The sequence below is a fragment of the Agrilus planipennis genome, unplaced genomic scaffold (assembly GCF_000699045.2).
Source record: "Agrilus planipennis isolate EAB-ADULT unplaced genomic scaffold, Apla_2.0 scaffold79, whole genome shotgun sequence".
NCBI lineage: Eukaryota > Metazoa > Arthropoda > Insecta > Coleoptera > Buprestidae > Agrilus > Agrilus planipennis.
Window position 1 is genome coordinate 606,183 of NW_020442428.1, and position 18,584 is coordinate 624,766.

Consider the following 18,584-nt stretch of genomic DNA (forward strand, 5'->3'; position numbering starts at 1 on the left):
TTTTGAAGAAATCAATTTCATCGTCAGTGGATATAATACTCTGAAGGCTTTTCTGTTATTCCATAGGTATCAGAACCTACTAAGGGCCAGTTTGTCATTCATCTGTCTGTTAATTTGTATGACCTTTAAATTCTTTAAAATCTTCATCTTCGTCACGACGCATTGACGCCAGCATATTAATTATGCTACAGTTCCGTATACCGCTAACAAACTAACTTTCATTAATAAAAATGATTGTCCAATGTATTAAATATCGATATTTCGGCGTTGGTACTCTAGGACTATTGCAATAAATCTTTTATATAGTTGACACCTACTTCTCCAGCCTACTAAGGCGTATTAACATCAATTCCTTCAATACATTCGGAAGAAGACATCTTTGGATTCATAATATACAGAAAAAAACAAATATTGATGAATGGATTTATTGACTTGTCACACATGCCATACTATTGTGACTAATGGTTAATCTTCCTATGGAGGATCTTCCATTAAATACCATCCTTCCTCATTAACGTCCCAAACCAATCATGAATTATTTGCAAGGCGATAAATCGTCACCATTGTATTAACAAGAGCGATAGGTATTGTAACTATTTCTAGACTAAATTTAGACTAGATTTTACAGATTCAATACTAAAAATGAACTGATACAGAACGTTTGTCAAGCTCTGGCCTTTTCGACCTTAGTATCTGGAGAGATGTTTTATTCGTGTATTCACATTAAATAGGTGCACTGTTTGTTGTTAGTGGCTTTGTTATTGATTAATATCTGCCATCTGCAAATCATGAAACGTTTAGTTCAGTAATCAGTGGGAAGAAGAGAGTGACATTGACATGATTGACCTACTGACTATGATCCGACCAAAAGAAAAGACCAATACCTACTAGAAACAAACAATAATTTCTCATAAATTAAATGCGTTCATCAACTCTACGTAAAATATTTTGTGAGTCCTACTAGCAAAGCACTTTCTCAGTTTCTCACAGTTAATTGTATGGACGCGAAGACCTTGGACACAACGCATCGGCATAATGCCTGAACCTAATTATCCGTATACTTCCCAGTTGTAGAAGCATTACACATCGAACACATCTGTGTATATGCCAAGGGCCAAAAATCCCACACACAAACCACCTACATTACAGCATCCTTGAGGATTAGCTACTAGGTCTCTCAATAACATGAAACATTTGTCAGTTGTTAGACGCAAAAATTAACTACAAAATAAAAGTGAATTGCATACCGGGTTTTTTGGCGCGCAAGTTTCTATTCCTTTTTCTGGACATGTGGACTTCTTGTTTCTTCTTTCGTATCACATTAACAAAAACTTGCACAGCTTTGGCTTTTCACAACGAATTCGATCCTAAAAGTCGCTCATTTTTATTGTACGGTTTAATTTGTACCAAAAAGTAATTTTATGTATGCATGTGTTTAATTACATAAAATTTATCACAGATAATAAATCTTTCATTTACTTATTTACTGTTTTTGTGGCGATTGCCCAAATTCACGATTTTCAAAAGCAACAGCTGCTATGTCAAAACTCGCGCAGATCGCACAACTTCCTGGCACTTTTCATTCACCCAACATTACCGATCGTAGGAGACAAGCATCATTCTGCAACACTTATCGTAATCGCGATCAACAAAGTTTTTCCTTTTCACAGTAGTCGTTAAGTAATCGAAATTCGTTGCATCATACAGTTCGATTCGTTCGCATTTTGCTCTATCAGCCGCTGTCCAATTCGACTTTGCAGTCAACGTTTACCGAAATAGTCGATCGCGGTAGGCGTGCTACATACATCGCACTCAGTGCGCACCTGACGATCGTCACTTCCAACGCCTGCTACATCGGCGATCGTGGACGGAACTGAGGGCAACCCACAGATTACAGGTTGTTATAGCAGGCCGTGAAAAAACAAGCGCTCTAGCAGCGGCGTCGTTTGTCACGGTGACGGAGAGGGGATCGAAGAGTCCTATTGTTATCCTGCGGCGCGACCGCTCGATAGGATGCTGAGGATAGCGAGCGATCCTGGCCGGCTCGGGTGCGCGGAAGTCGATCGACGCTTGCTCGAGTCTGGTGCGTCTTGCAGCATGTACTATTATTACAGAAGCAACGCGAAGAGCGTTCTCGATTGATTTCTTGTCGCAGTTTCAAATTCCCGGATTCTAATGTGTGATCTATATATACATTAAATATTAACGCGAGCACAAAATCATTATCAATATCAGTTTGGCTATTAGGGCATTTTCAAAAGACACATAAATGTATTTTAGAAACATAGTGGAGTGCTGGATGTGGAGTACCGGAGATGGAAGGACCCCTGAAGAAGTTCGCTACTACTGTTGACGAAACGTTAGGAAACATCTTCAACACACGACGGCCTTTAGATCGGAACCAGGACAGCATCAGTTCCTACTGTACGCGAATGCCTTTACCAATTTGTCAATTTCCAGAAACTCTACACCAGACACTGATTTTGCCGAGTACCGCGTAACCGTGGTCGAATACCCAACAAAACCATTATGGTTAATAGTTCATGTCTTGGTTCTGGGGGTTTTTCCATTAAATACCACGCTCACCAAGGTTTCAAATGCGTTCAAAAAGTCTTTTAAAGACAAAACCAATGAAATTTTAATTTTTAGTTGGCAAAGTGGCGAGATGTTTGATTTATAAGCATTGCAACTGTTTAGCCATATTGATCTATTCTTGTTCACAAGATGAAGTAAACAGAAGAATTATCCCACAAATACTTAACTATTTGCGAACAGTAATCTAATCTAGGTCTACTTTTAATCCTCTTAACTCCTGTTTCTGCCTCTAATATGTCCCTGAATAGACCTTTATGCCTGAGAAGATGTCCCACCAACCTATCTCGCTTATTTTTACTGACTTCTGTAGAGTCCTCTGTTCTCCTATTCTTTCTAATACATCTTCATCTCTAACTGTCTCTATCCACAGTATCCTCATCATTCGCCGGTAACACCACATTTCGAATGCTTCTAACCTTTTCTTTTCCGCCGCGCCCACCGTCCATGTTTCGCACCCGTAATCTCTATCCTCTACTAATTTTAAATGTTAGGATGCACTTTCAAAATCGGCATACTTCGGAATGGCTTACATTTTTTTGTAAGGAGGGTATATGTAAAATTTCTTGTATATAAAATTCCAAGCTAATCCGAGGTATGCTGTAATATACACATACCTAGATATATATGCATAAATAAGACTATGTTTTATTTATTTTTTAAAACATGGCGGCATTTAAATAATCATGGATTGTCACGTGAACCAGATGTGTGTGCCAAATTTCAGCCCGATAGCTTCAGTGGAAGTGGGTGAAATATTGATTGCAAAATTCCAGGACATGCATACAAGTGAAATTAAATAAAGGCTTTTAAAAACACTCCCAATTGATTTTGCCATACGATCCGACCTCTGAGAAGGAGTAATTGAACCCACTCACACCATTTTATCATTCAGTTGGTACAACGGGCGTTAAGCAATAATAACACCGATAACAAACCAAACCAAAATAAACGTACGAGTACAGAAATGAATGTTTATCGATTGTTCATGGAATTGGCGATCTGATATTATTTACAATCACTTTGTTATCCTTATCAAGTTGAAGTACGGAAAATGGTTTTACAACACATTATATACATACCTACCCACCTACCTATAAATCGAACTAGAAAATGTAAACAGGACGCAGACACATAGGAACAACAATAAATACGATTACCAAATTGCTTTCGCTGGTATTGTTATTATCGATAACAACAGCGATAAGTTTAATTTGATTTTCCGGACGAACCCATTTCAACAAACTGCGTCGAACGCAAAAGAAAACGAAAATTTTTATACGTAATTACAATTACCCAACGGTTACTATAAAACAACGAAATTGCAGACTAAAACATAAAATACAAGAAGAAAAAATTAATATAACGCAGAAGACTTCTTAATAAATTAAATTAAATGACGCGTATTCATGTGATACCGCAGGTGCACTCCCATTGCACTGTCCATATGTAACCACCGTGTCCACATATTCTAAATATGAATATAAAGGTTTTTGTTTGATATTTACACTTTCAACTTATTTTTGCATTTTGTGGTAATACTTTGCCAATCGAACGCTACAGAATGCAGATTATTACGTACAATTGACCTGTCTACGTATCAGCTGTTTACGAAGGTCATGAATAGGTACGTGTGTTACGTCGAAAGCCTATAAGATAACGCGGTAACTGTTCTCATTGACCCCTCGTTAACTGGGGTACTTTTTGTGCACATACATCCCCTACGTTGTGGTACAATGCGAGAAGTACCCTACAGTGTCTCCAGATCAGACATAGTGTATTTTAATTTGTACATAAAGAGGTTCGAGTTATTAGGGAAGTTTGACTATAATTATAACATTTTTTTCAATTAATATCCTCCAGGTACCACTGATAAACGACGTTGGATTAAAAATTTATTGAACAAGCCCAACAACAAATCAATGGAAATAAAATGTAAACAGCATAATCCAAAGCGCTGTTATCAATGACAAGTACGAAATAAAAATTGATAAATTTCTAAATTATAATAAATAAATAAATTTCGAGGAAATTCGGTATTAATAAATCAATGTGTATCGATATCAGTCCGCTTTTTTTTTAATATCGAAAAGTGTTCAGGCGCTAAATTGTGATTTATATTAAATACGTACTGTATATGGTAAGAAAACAAAAACAAAAATACGAAGGTATGTGGTACAATTCAATTTGAAATCCAACTAATGCAGTAGTAAGAAATTACTCCCCAATGGATTTGCAATTTATCATGTAACCACGTTACAAGTGAACTAAATACTGAGATTTCGAACTGAAAACTTATTTTCATTAAATTAAAAAATGATGTACAATATTCTTTTGTATTAATCAAAGAATTTTTAAAATCAATGCAGTTGTTCCAGAGATTTCAGAGATTCTTCAATCCTTTTCTAAATGTTTCAAATTTTGTTTATCTAAAAATTGACTGTATGAGTCAAATATTAAATTAGTACAAACAAAAAAGTAATATCGTATTTAGTAAGAACCAATTACATAAATCATACAATGCATATCTAGTTGTCGAGTGAGTAAAAAAAAAACGATTTACGATTAATAATGGTATTCAGATGCCTGGCAACAATTGGAGATTAAGTTAACGAAAGAAAGAATCAGAGAACGAGCATAGAACCTAATAAGTGATCAGTAGACGACGAAGAAGAGGCGAAAATAAGAACACGATCGAGGAGGCTAGTTTATCAAAAGTTTCGACCAGAAAGAACCATCGGCCGTCATAAAATATGGTCTTTCCCAGCAGGTCGGACACCGTGCACCGTAAACGAAGTGTTGTCGGTACAAGATTACGAATCGTCGTTAAGAGAACGGTAAATAAGGACCGGAATCGGCTGAGAGACCGATTTGTAAGGTGTGATGTAGGCTGCACAGATGTTCTTTTGTGTTATTTTTGTTGTCCACTACGACCGAAAATGCAAGTGAACACAGAACCGGGCTCAACAACGAAATGCATAATAAACGAGTTACTGAATGAATTTCTACGAATATTGGATCAGGCAAAAGAATGTGGCTTTCTGGTAATTCGTAGTCACTTATAACATTTTACTGATTCATTATTTTTTTATCTTAACAGTTATATGCATTAGATTAATGTCTGGTATCCTACGGCAATCTGGAGGCATGCAAATTAATGGAAAATTTAAATTTTTAAAAATATAGAATTTAACTATATAAATATTTTTATTGCTTTTCCTTTTTTGGCATAGATTATTTTTATTTACGACCCTATATCATTAAACATAGTACAACTGGAGGGATAGATATACAGGGCAAAAGATTAGTATACCTAGATTTGCAGATGATGCAGTAGTATTAACATCTAGCAAGGAGGACCTAGAGATAGCTTTAAATAAAATAGAAGCGATATTGACAAAACAGTACTGTACGAAAATAAATAAAAGTAAAACAAAAATACTTGTATGGAAGGGAAGAAAAACTATGGAAAGAGCGAATATAAAGATAGGAGACGAAAAATTAGAAGAAGTAACTGATTTTAGGTATCTAGAAGTCAGATAAGTCAGGACGGAAGGAGTAGTAGGGATATAAAGCAAGGGATAGCGCAGGGTCGTGTCGCATTCAATAAAAAAAAGTCACTTCCATGTTTGCGAACGGTTAATTTAGAAATTCGAAAAAGGTTGTTAAAGGTGTTTCGAGCGCGGCGCTGTGCGAAACATGGACAGTGGGCGCGGCAGAAAAGAAAGGGTTAGAAGCGTTCGAAATGTGGTGTTATAGGCGAATGATGAGGATACCGTGGATAAAGAAAGTTAGAAATGAAAAGGTATTAGAAAGAATAGGAGAACAGAGGACTCTATGGAAGTCAATAAGATATAAGCGAGATAGGTTAATAGGATACCTTGTCAAGCATGAAGGTCTAGTCAGAGATATATTAGAGGCAGATACGGGAGTTAGGAGGAGTAGAGGTAGACCTGGATTTGATTACTGTTCGCAAATAGTTAGGAATGAGGGTTGTTCTAGTTTTAGGGAAATACGAAGATTAGCTCAGGATAGGATAGAGTGGAGGTGCGTGTTCAACCAGTCTGACAAGTTTATGATGATGGTATAAAAAATACAATTACAAATTGCAAGCGAAAAAGACATAAGTATGTTTGCTGTTAATTTTCTAACGCAATAATACAAACAACCTAAAAATATTATTGGGCTTTTTTTTATAATTTGCCACCTTCAGTAATTTTGTGATAGTTACTATACAGATATGATAAAAAGATTAGCATTTTGATATGACATTGGACTGATTGCTATTTTCTTCGTACAGATAAATATATGTATGTATATTCAATACGATTAATTCCAATCATCATACATGATATGGTTTTTCCATACCTGTACTCGATGTAATTTTTATTTATTTTCTCGATGTACATCGTACAAACAACATACAATACTTCGAAATTTTTTCTTTATCAGAAACAACCTCCCTATCATGACTAATGTAAAGAAAGTCCCATTGAAAAAGCCCTAACTCGGCTGGTTTTGTAATAATTAAAAACATTATTTACCTTATTAGCTTTGCTTTCGCACATTATCATTTAAATTACATGGAAGAATGTGTACTAACATTCAAAGACAATACACTTCATTTATTATAGTGCGCTGCTAGCTACTCAACGTATTACTTCCGGTAATATTCGATAATTGCAGTGATAAATAATAAACATAACATTAATAAGCAAAATTTTGTAGTTTATAGCATCTAAACGTCACTTTCTAAAACAGTCAACTCATTGTTTTTAGAAAATTCGATTCGACATTGCTAAAATTCTAACTACACATTAATGTACTGATAATATGAGAAGACGTTTAGTAAGCACATAATTATCTCAACAATGGTTTGCAAATTAGCATACAATTACCGTCTAGTTTTGATTATTATTAGAACTTCCGTGGCCTTTGGCTCTAATAATGTAACGCGTTCGAAAGTGGAACGGAGGAAGTTCTAAATCGATCCCGAAGCCGGCCCTGTAAGCATCCACTAATTTATATTCCCCCGCGTCCCCTACGAACCCAACGGCAATATAATTCGATTTATTTATCACTCTTTTTTGTGAATATGACAGTAATTCTCGGAGCCATACAAAATGGATTTAATTTAAGATGAGATTCGGAATTTATTGTCGATGGCAACAATGGTTTTCGGACGGCTCATCACATCGTCTCCTTTCAGGCGCAACAAGGAATTTGTCAAGATTTTGTAGACAGATGGAACCTGTTCGAGCAACAAAGCAATTGTACTTATGTATCTACATACAATTACGCAGCATTCGAACATAAACTATGAATGACGTGTTTTTCTGCTAGATTTAAATCGCAAATTAGCTTCATTTTTCTTTTTTTTTGTTCAGTAAATCCGATATGTCCAATCATAAAATCCAATTTGGCAAAGAAGGGGTAGCGATAAGCCCCTTATTAGGCCTTAGCCAATTCATTATATTTTTTGTGGTATATTACTACCACTGAAAAAAAAATGGATCGAAGTGCTTGGTTCTGACGCCTCTAAAACTTTCTCCTGATTTTTCGATTCGCTAGAACTTCAAAGTAACGTATGCCGCACACTCTGCAATAGGAATTTTTCGATTTTAAACATTCTAATATTTCAACATTTCACAAGCATTTTATTTAATTTCTCTGGGATTATGTTGGTAGTCATGTCTCTAACATACCAACAAGTTTGACCATGTTGAATATGCAGTTAATTTTTGATAGCTGTTTTGCTTGCACGTGTTTTGGCTCGTTTTCGATTTTTGCCTATTCCAAAAAATTGATAAAAGAATCTGTATCAAATTTTGTGTGAAAAACAAAATTAAGTGTGCGAACGCATTCCGAATGTTGACTGTGGTTAGGGTTGCCACCTTTTCGGGCTTTACATAAAGTATTTCTCGACTAAAAGGTTAAAAAATAAAAATAAAGTATATTTTACTTTTTGTTTTTAAACACATATTTTTTGTTACACCTAGTAGCTAGTAATAAATTGCTGTCGCTCTTAAATACATTAATAGCCTCCAAACATGGCAAACAAAGATTTAAGTAAACTAAAAGTACATTTTTAATTAGTTTTAATGAAGCTTTATTCCTGTCTTCCCGTCACTTTGCGTTCATAACAGAGAATACTCTTTCTGGAAATGCTGAAGTGGCCGGAACGGACAGCAAAAGTGACACTACTTTGAACAGATTCGGGAAATCAGGTTGTTCCGTAAATATGGCTTGCCATTTTTCTGTGCAATATTATTGATGTAAAAATACTCTGAATTTCGAATAATCGCNTTAGATATATATAAATATATATTATGACCCAATTAATTATACTTTACTTTCATGTATTTTACAGTTGTAATAAAATTTAACGCATACTATATGGATTCACTGTCATATAAACCTAGACAAAATGGCACTTGCAATTATTTATTGTTTAACAGGTTTCTATAAAGTTTTTGTTAAATGATCTGATTCAACGTTTTAGTGCCAAAAATTTGTTCTTCTTTGGACATTACTTATAATTGGACGTATAACTCTTTTTGTGAGGGCTTTGTCCGTCTGTGAATAGTATCAACTTTGCTTGATATAATATTTATTTCTTACTTTGAAACGCGGTGGTATATGTAGGTATACCTCCTTGGTAATGGATTCGAATCATTGTAAAAACTAGCAGCATTCTGTGGTCTACAATGGCGTTTTTGCGTCAAACTTGGACTCGCATCGTTGGATCTAAATCTCGAATTGGTTCTGTAACGATTACGGATGAACAATTCGAATCTTAAAACCAAAATTGCTTTTCCACATTACCGATACGAACTCGCTTTCATGACCGAGATGGAACATTCCAGCGGTTGACCAAATAATAATGACTTTCAGAAATAATTTTCGAAAGTCAAAAAAAAAAAGAATCCATTTGAGTGAGAACTACGAAAACAATGAAGGGAATGTCATCTTATACATATGTTGTTTTGAATAGAAAATGTACAATAATCGACAAAAATAAGATTTTTGAAAGACTTTCTTTTACGTTACATGTCAAATTAATTGCAAGTATATACTTAATAATCAACACATAAACCAATTTAATACGGTCACATACGTGCCGGATGGATGCGTCCGGTACGGAGACGGCGCTAGTTTACACCTTTTGCACCTGTCCGATTTTTTTCCACTACCTGGTACCGGTCCGATATCGGACGCATTTATCCGACACGTCTGTAGCCGTACTTACACATCCTAATATTACAAATGCAAATGTAACTTAGTTTGTTACCATTTCACGCTTTAATTATTGAACCGATCATCATGAAATTTTGTATACACATTGTCAGAGATACAGAAAAGGATATAGGGTAGCTTTAATCCAGAAAAAATACTGTTCCCGAGGGATAGAAAAAAATTAGTTTTATGTGGTCGTCGATCATCTTTAACACGTACTTAGGACATTAACACAAATGCGAAGCCATCGGTAAAAGCTGGAAAATGGTGACAAGATTTTTATCAAAGAATTGTGAATTGATTTTTCTTTACCAATGACAAATTATACGCGATTTGGAACATTGAAACTAATAACACGATATCTATCCACCTACGGACTCTAAGACTGCTTATAATCCGGTCATTTCCCGGTACCAGATGGAACGTGGAATTAGAATGTGTTTGCATTGCAAATGTCAGAAGCGGAACTCCCTTTCTATATTGACAAATTTATACGAAAGACGTAAAGGCTTGTCCACAATATGCAGGTGTAAATCGAGGTGGAACTCAGGCCGAAATAAAAAAAACTTACAAGTATACGAAGTGTAATATATTTATGTGAGTAACTGTTTTAGTTCGCTATTTCTACCACCTAACTATTTATTTGCCGATTGCGAGAAAATTAATGTGAATATCTTAAAATTAAAAACGAATTAAAGTAAGGTGAACAATATACTACATTCAATTCGAACTTAAAGAAATTGCAGTAAACAAGACGATGTCCTTTAAAGGGCTTAGGGTACTCACTAAATTATATGTATTATTATTTTTTTACTTCACAAATTGTCAATTTTGTCGAAATAATTGTTGACATTTTAATAAATTTGGTAGCAGTTTGGTATTGGTACCAGTTCTCTCATCATCATCATCATAAAATCTTTAGTCGTAAGGCTGGTTGGATACGCCCCTCCACTCTTTCCTATCCTGACCTAATTTTCGCATTTCCCGAAAAACTAGAACACCCCACATCCTTAACTATTTGCAAACTAATCCAGGTCTACCTCTACTCCTTTTAACTCCTGTTTCTGCCTCTAATATGTCTCTGACTAGCCTTTCATGACTAAGAAGGTGTCCTATCAACCTCTCTCGCCTATTCCTTATTGACTTCCATTGAGTCCTCTGTTCTCCTATTCTTTCTAATACCTTTTCATTTCTAACCTTCTCTATCTACGGTATTCTCATCATTCGCCTGTAACACCACATTTCCAACGCTTCTAACTTTTTTTCTGCCGAGCCCACTGTCCATGTTTCGCACCCGTACAGCACCATGCTCCAAATATACACTTTTAATAATCTTTTTCGAATTTCTATATTAACCGTTCGCGAGCATACAGAAGCGATTTCTTTTTATTGATCTATTACTTTTGTCTAGCCTAACAATATGTGTATATATGTATAACAGTGTCTAACATAATTTGATGTTTACACATTTTTAAACTTCCTCAAACCAGTATGCATGGAAGGACAGATTTCTCTAATACTAATCCAATTAACAATGTGGTAGCTCTGCAGGCGTACAAACTGACGTACTTTCAAAAGCAATGATCCATGATATCTACTTACTATTTATGGTAAGTGTGGTTATTGTTAACACGAATGTAAATCAATGTGTTTTGATAAGAACTTACACAAATTCTATTAGTTTATCTAATTCATAAGACATAACCAATGCATTTTGTAATTACGACGGTTATATAGCGTATATTTTAATTATTATAAGTACGGAAAATGGCAAATCAATTTGACAAGTAATAGTGGCAGCCCGTGACGTCATATGAAACGGGTGTTCTGTAATAATAATCTTCGTATTAATTTTTTGAAAGTAAATTCAATTCTATGAAACTTCATGGACGCAAAGTTGTCTGTAACCTTGTTGAAGCTATGAATTAATGATATAAATCAATAAAAGCATCAGTTGAGAAATAAAAAACTACCTCTTAGCTGCGTTCAATGCAGCACACTGATCCGTCTAAAATCGCGAATTTACAATACTGCCCAGTTCAGTAATATAAAGGGTACTGCTACCAGAGGCCCAAAGAAATTATTTGGTCTGTTTACTGTTTCACAAGTACATTAACGTTACCTGCGTAATTAGGTGGTAAACCTACATACATACCTAATTTTTTGACAGTCATACACCAGCCGTCCCGAAAGTTATGAAAGATTATATACATAGTATTTTATTTTATTTACGCAAAATGTTTCACAAAAAGGTTATCAGCGGTACAATGAAATTTAATAAAAATATTTTATCTAATCATAAACCAATTCCTACCTTAACCTTTTCAATTCGGAATTTTTGCCTCACCTGTAAAAAAAAGATATAATTAGTTTATCAATCAAATATTTACAATTCTGTTGGTTAAATTATAAGGTACTGATACTTAAAATTGTATTCAATTGAATGAAGTCATACGACGCTCTCTGTATTATACATATACTACGTATACTACTAGCGGTTAGCCGTTGCGGTTTTGCCCGCAGTATATTGCCTTCTAATAAAAAGTCAAAGAACATTTGTACACAAGTACGCCAATCTTAGAATTTGAAATTTCGAAATTTTTGTTTTTCTTTTCCAACTTTTCAAAATGCGATTTTCCGAAAATCCGTTCGAGAACCTGATACATTCCTAGATTTTACGCAAAATTTCAGAACAAGGGGAATTTTTAAAAAATTCTACGAAATTCTGGAGAATTTGCGAAGTTTGTCGAAAGTTACATCAGCATTCTAAAACATTCACAGTTAGTGAAAGCATACTGAAAGATTTTCAGACTTCTTATGAGAAACCAATGTGTTAATATCAGATTTACTTGTTATTATCAATGGGACTTCTTGTCCTGAAAGATTTGGTTTTCTTGGACATATTTTGGAACAGGAGGGTTTCTTAAACCTTCAAATTCACCTTATCGAGTCTGTGTCAATTTTCCTCCAGATTAGGTCAGTATATATATATGTACAACTAATCGCGGCATTAGTGTATCTTATTACATTTGTACAGGTCGGACGAAGGAAGCTGGCGAACGGTCGCGCAGGTACTTGCCCATTTATGACCTACTTGGGTAAGTGACTTGGAACCGATATACAAATAAGCTTTCAGTAGGCGTAAATTATAGTATAATACAGATAGGACAGTAGCGTACTAGAAAATAATGTAGAAACATAACTTACCAAAAAGAAAAAAATAAACTTATTGCTTTTGTTTTATAATTAGTTTTCAGATTCACTGTCATCATGGGAATCTCTATCACTGTCACCAACATCAAAAATTTGTTCTTCTGTTTGTTTGTCTATTACTTGTTCACGGATCCCTATTTTTAAATATTTAATCTACGCCCGTGATAGGGATACTGATGAAAGAGGGCTGCAATCGTTATACCTAAAACTGCCTACTTTTGCCACAGCGCATCCACGCCATTTTAAAATTTCCGCCAGCTTCCAGCGTCAGGCCTGTACTATATATATGAAACTCTTTGACATTTAATAGTGGTTAATATTAAACATTATTGTGAAAATTCAAATTCAATTTTTTACCCACTATAAAGTACCTCAGGTTAATATAACGAAAAATTTGTTGCTGTTGTTACCCTCGCCGGGAATCGAACCCGGGATCTTTGACTTAACGCACCAATGCTCTGATCAGTAAGCTACGAGGGATAACAATAGCAACAAGACAAACGGTACTTATTAAGTCACAGATCTGTCGAACTAATGTAATTATATTAATACTACATATATAAAACACTTTGACATTTAATTTTCCCTCATTAACTTGAGGTAGTTTATAGTGGGTAAAAAATTGAAAATAAATTTTCACATCAATATTAGATTTGTAATTACATATTTGTTTCACCTACTTTACATATAACATCATACAACCCTATGGCTATCTTACGTAGTCAATAAATTTCTCTGGTATAATAATTAATTGTAAATTGTTCCGACTGGGTATAACTGTGATACATTAATTGCTACATAGGAACTTAATGACAAACGTTAAAAAAACGTCTATTGCTTCAAATATTAGGTAATTACACATTAAAATAGCTAACAAATTACGGTTCGTACGCATACAGCTTTGCGACATATGCCTCTGGTGGTTCAACTTCATAAGAAAATGACGGTCTTGTATCTGTGTTCTATTTTTCAAAACTCACTCAGAAAATAACACATTAATGAGGTAATTAATGTCTCTAAGGTATGTTTTGAACTGGAAATAGGCGACAGGCATTTTGATCTAATGTCAATTTAATTTTAAAGTAAATTTACATCTAAAAACTTTTTCGAATTGAATGTTAAACGGTCATTTTTGTAACAGGTCGAAATAATCGATAAAAATGACCCTTAAAATCACCTGAAGGCTAGAAATATAGTATGATTCATAAAATAAAATAGAAAACAGTTACAAAAATAACAACTATCTCAGGGAGGTTATTGGCCCAGCAGCTTTATCAACTATATTATGACATTGAAATTGTTTCTTAATTTCTAACACATGAAACAAAATCTTAAGCTACGAAAAGAAGAAAATCTTGAAGGGATATCTAATAAATTAACGTTATCAGCAAATTTCTTCTTTATCATGACTAATTTTTTATCTAGGATAAATATATACAGGATACATGAAAAAGTGATAGACTTAAAACAAAGAATACTCCAGGGTCGGGTCGCTAATTTGGTCGATCAAAAACAAAAACGGGACGATTTTAAATTAATTTTTCTTTAAAGAAAATAAATAATCAAGATAGCCAATAGTTAGGACAGATTTTAAATTACAAGGTTACGAACGGACCACATGTTATATCTCTACAATTTTAATTTTTCTAAACTATTACGACAAATCCTGCAAAACTGAAAATCGATCTCGCATGTACAAGACCAAGATCAAGACGTACTGTCGAAAGGCAAGACCAAAACTATGACAAAATGGGCTTGGTCTTGCGTTTGTTCATCACCAGGGTGTGGCAGAAAAGAAGAAGTTGTAGAAGTGTTTGAAATAGAGAATTTTATGAAAATAGTATGAATTAGAACGGTTAGAAATGAAGAAGTATGTTTTATAAAAGAGCGCTATTGAAGTCAATAAGAAAAAGGAGAGATTGTTTGTAAGAACACTTTCTGAGACCTTCTGAAGTGTTAATTAGGTCAATGTTGGAAAGAAAGGAAGAGGAAGGACTCAGATTAGATTACTGTTCGTAAAAGTAGTTAGGAGTATGAGAAGTTCTAGCTTGAGAACGAATGCAACGACTGACTGAGGTTATGAAGGAATGGAAATGCATGCCCAAGAAGTCTGAGAACCCTACTGTGATGATGATCATGGTGAGCATCAAGAATTTTTACAAATACTGATATATCCACGGTTCCTGTTAATGACGCTTTCTGCAATTAGCGGGCTATTAAGACGTCTGATTAAGGGATGAAACTTATTAAATGCGTCTACCTTCAATATCCAGGATGTTGTAATTTAATCTATATTATTGATTAAAAATAAACACACTTTTGATGTGTTGAATGCGTTTAATATATCAATCCTCGATTATATATCATAAGGGAATTAATTCCATCGCCATCCGTCTAAAGGACTAGAGGTCAAATAATGCCTGAAACTTTGCTTGCAACAATTAAACCGTCAAACAAAATCCAAAGCTATCTAACTAACAGACACAACATTTTTGATAAATAATGTTTAAAAATAAAGACAACCTTTTCAGCCATTTGAAAATAGTATGTTATTATAACAGTTATGATTAAATCTTTTTTGAAAATAGTACTTCCGCCGATACAATTGTGGAGTGGAGATATTATTTTAGTAATTTAATTTTCAAAATTAATTATGTAGTTATTTCCAATATTCCATTAAAATTGCGCCATTAATAATAGTTCATATGTCCATATATTATTTTTACTGTTTTTAATAACAATTTCATTGGATACCTGATCATGAATTATAACATGTATGACTTTAAAAGATGATTGCTAATAACACATAGTAGTACACAACAATAAGAAAGAGTATAACTTTAAACATGTTGCATATTCAACTACAATACTAATTAGAATATTATTGAGGCTCTTTTAGTATTTGTAATTTATTATTTTTTACATCTAGCCTACTATTACATTACAATAGCTTTTTGAATTACGGCATGCCCCGTGCATTCACATGTTTAACCACACGTTTCAACTAACTAAATCTACAGTAATCATTATAAGAATCATATGCAAACAGTAGAACAGGTGACAATGAGTCACGACTATTTTACTATTTAATAACGTAATTATAGTTTACTCTCAATGCCATTGGAATATACATACATGTGTATAAATTGATTTCATTCATAAGAACGTCGAGTAATGTTGTAAATGAGGTGCGCAAAATTTTTTTCTAAAGAAGTGCATGTTGAGGATGGTCAGAATGAGTAATGGGCACAAGACTAGATTACGTATACATTGGAAGTTTTGTCATTTCAACATTTTAAGGCAATGCATGTCCTTATTAACCCTTAAAGGTTTATACCTATAAAAAATAATTGTACCATTACTTCGTCTACTTGGGTGGCAGGGTGGTACAAATTTCGTACCTGTTCATATTGTTAGCATTCAAAGATTGTACAAATAATGGTATTTAGCTGTGACTCTAAGAGATAAGGAAGGGAACGGATAGATAGATAGATGATGGTTGGGGAGTGAATGATAAACTGGATAAAATGAAGAAAAGTGAAAGACTGATTTGAGGATTATTACTGCTTCAATATTTTACCTAAATGATTCAGAAGAACTGCAGCAGACCTTTAGATTACTCTGAAAATTAGACCAAGGCAAAATCCAAGATCTCACCTTTAAATTGGAGATGATGGGCCGCTTACAGGGTTGGATTTGGTTACTGGTTAATAACGTCGAGTACCAGGCAGTGTCTTGTAATTCTACCAGAGAAAAAAGAAAATCCAGCCGGGTACTGGATAATAACGTCGACTACCCGGCAATGTCGTGAAATTCGTAATTCTATCAGAAATTGTATTAGGATAGGTCGTTTGTTTTACTTTGTATTATTTATTGATTACTGTACTAAATTATTTCTTATTTCCATATAGTTTTTGTGCTTATTTTAGTATTTCGTGAACAAGAATATATTAGTATATAGTTGAACTGTTATAATTTCTGTCGCTTATTGGTATGCCAAGATATGATTAACGATAACTTTTAATAGTATGATTTTGTCACCTTGCAGACTTTCAGTGTTGAACATTATAAGCTCGTTTCGGTTCCAACCCTCTCGTTGAAAATCCGTCAGCCAAGAATTAAAATTTCATTGGTTTAGTGGTTTTAACGACTTTTCAAACGAAAATTAATGTGGTTTGAGACGTTGCTAAAGATGGTATTTAATGGAAAATCCGCCAAAACGAAAACATGAACCATTAACTGCAGTGCTTTTGCCGGTACCCGGCAGGTTTCCGGTACATCTAATACCAGGTACACAGTTACCCGGTACACGGTAAAATCAATACGGGTGTATCTCTACTTCATCTAAATTCCTCCTTCAAAATAAAACAAACTTTATGTGGTCATATCCCGATTTTGGAGAAAATCTACAATCTTTGACATTAATATTTTCAACTCGTGAATGACTACGTAATCCAAATGTAAAATATTCCAAATTTGAGTTCAAAAACAGTTTTAGGGATTTTTCGTGACATAGACCCAAGTGGTATTTTCAAAAATCTATAGGTATTGGTGCTACGTATACTATATTTTTACACGTATATGTATCTCTTGCATGAACATCATTCTAACCAACAAATATCTATCCGCTTGCGATTTGTTGTCGATCCTGATTATTTCCCATACCGAACAGATTTCTTGGCATCCACTTTCAGAAAATAGTTTACCACTTACGGTAAGGTGTTTGCCTCGTTATCAAGTTCCTTACTCCGTAGGTCTCTCGCTTGCTCGCTGCTTCTGTGTCAATCAGTTTTATTACAATTCCTTCGGCGGCACAGTCACGCCATGTACGGAGAAGATCGAGAATAGTTTGACGCGTTCTTTTTTCTCTTCGTTCGTTTATTCGATTCGAATTCGAACTCCCGAAGAGGACATGCATTTCGCTCGCTTCTTCGTGAGAAGGACACTTCTCCGTCGGATAAGAAAAGCACATTATACCCAAGTTGTAGTTACTTAACTTGGCTTTGTTGCTTTTAAGGAAGTCGTTCGCTGAACGACGCCATTGCCGTTTTCCGTATAAACAGAAAAAACTGCCGGTTAATACGTGACGATGCTGTTTAGTTGGTTAGTTTCGATATACGGGGTGATTCGCGCGCACATCGATATTTTAAAATCTGTTTTATCATAGACTAGTGACCCGTCCCAGCTTCGCACGGGTGCAATGCTGATGCTAAATATATTTTTGTTTTGTTTAGATTATTATCGAAAAGGGAAAATCTTCAAAAGATACCCCCTGAACATACTAAATATACTACAGAATGTTTTTATATACAACATTCACAGTTTTTTTGTCATTAGACAATACAAACCGGCCTCCCGACCGGTACCCCCGCAACCGCTATGTCCCTGCATTTTAAATCTGTAATATCTTCGAAAATATTCATTTAAATTACATGCTGTAAAGGGCCATATTGATCTATATTAAATGCACAATGTATTTAAGGTACTTAATTGGATAAGAATTAATGCTGTATTGCCTACAATCGCTTCGTAAATAAGTCATT

General features: G+C 34.6%; 1 protein-coding gene across 2 annotated transcripts in view; it reads right to left on the reverse strand.

The window, feature by feature from the left end:
• Positions 1 to 18,584, reverse strand: part of LOC108734624 (bone morphogenetic protein receptor type-1B) — a 292,996-nt gene that overhangs the window by 57,560 nt on the left and 216,852 nt on the right. Inside the window, exon 1 of one of the 2 annotated variants that reach the window (XM_018466254.2) lies at positions 1,248 to 1,888. The exons of the other annotated variant lie outside the window; for it this stretch is intronic. Coding sequence (XP_018321756.1) covers positions 1,248 to 1,290 — 43 coding nt within the window. The 5' untranslated portion in view covers positions 1,291 to 1,888. Of the gene's footprint in view, positions 1 to 1,247; positions 1,889 to 18,584 lie in introns of those variants that run through there. 2 annotated transcript variants of the gene reach the window in all.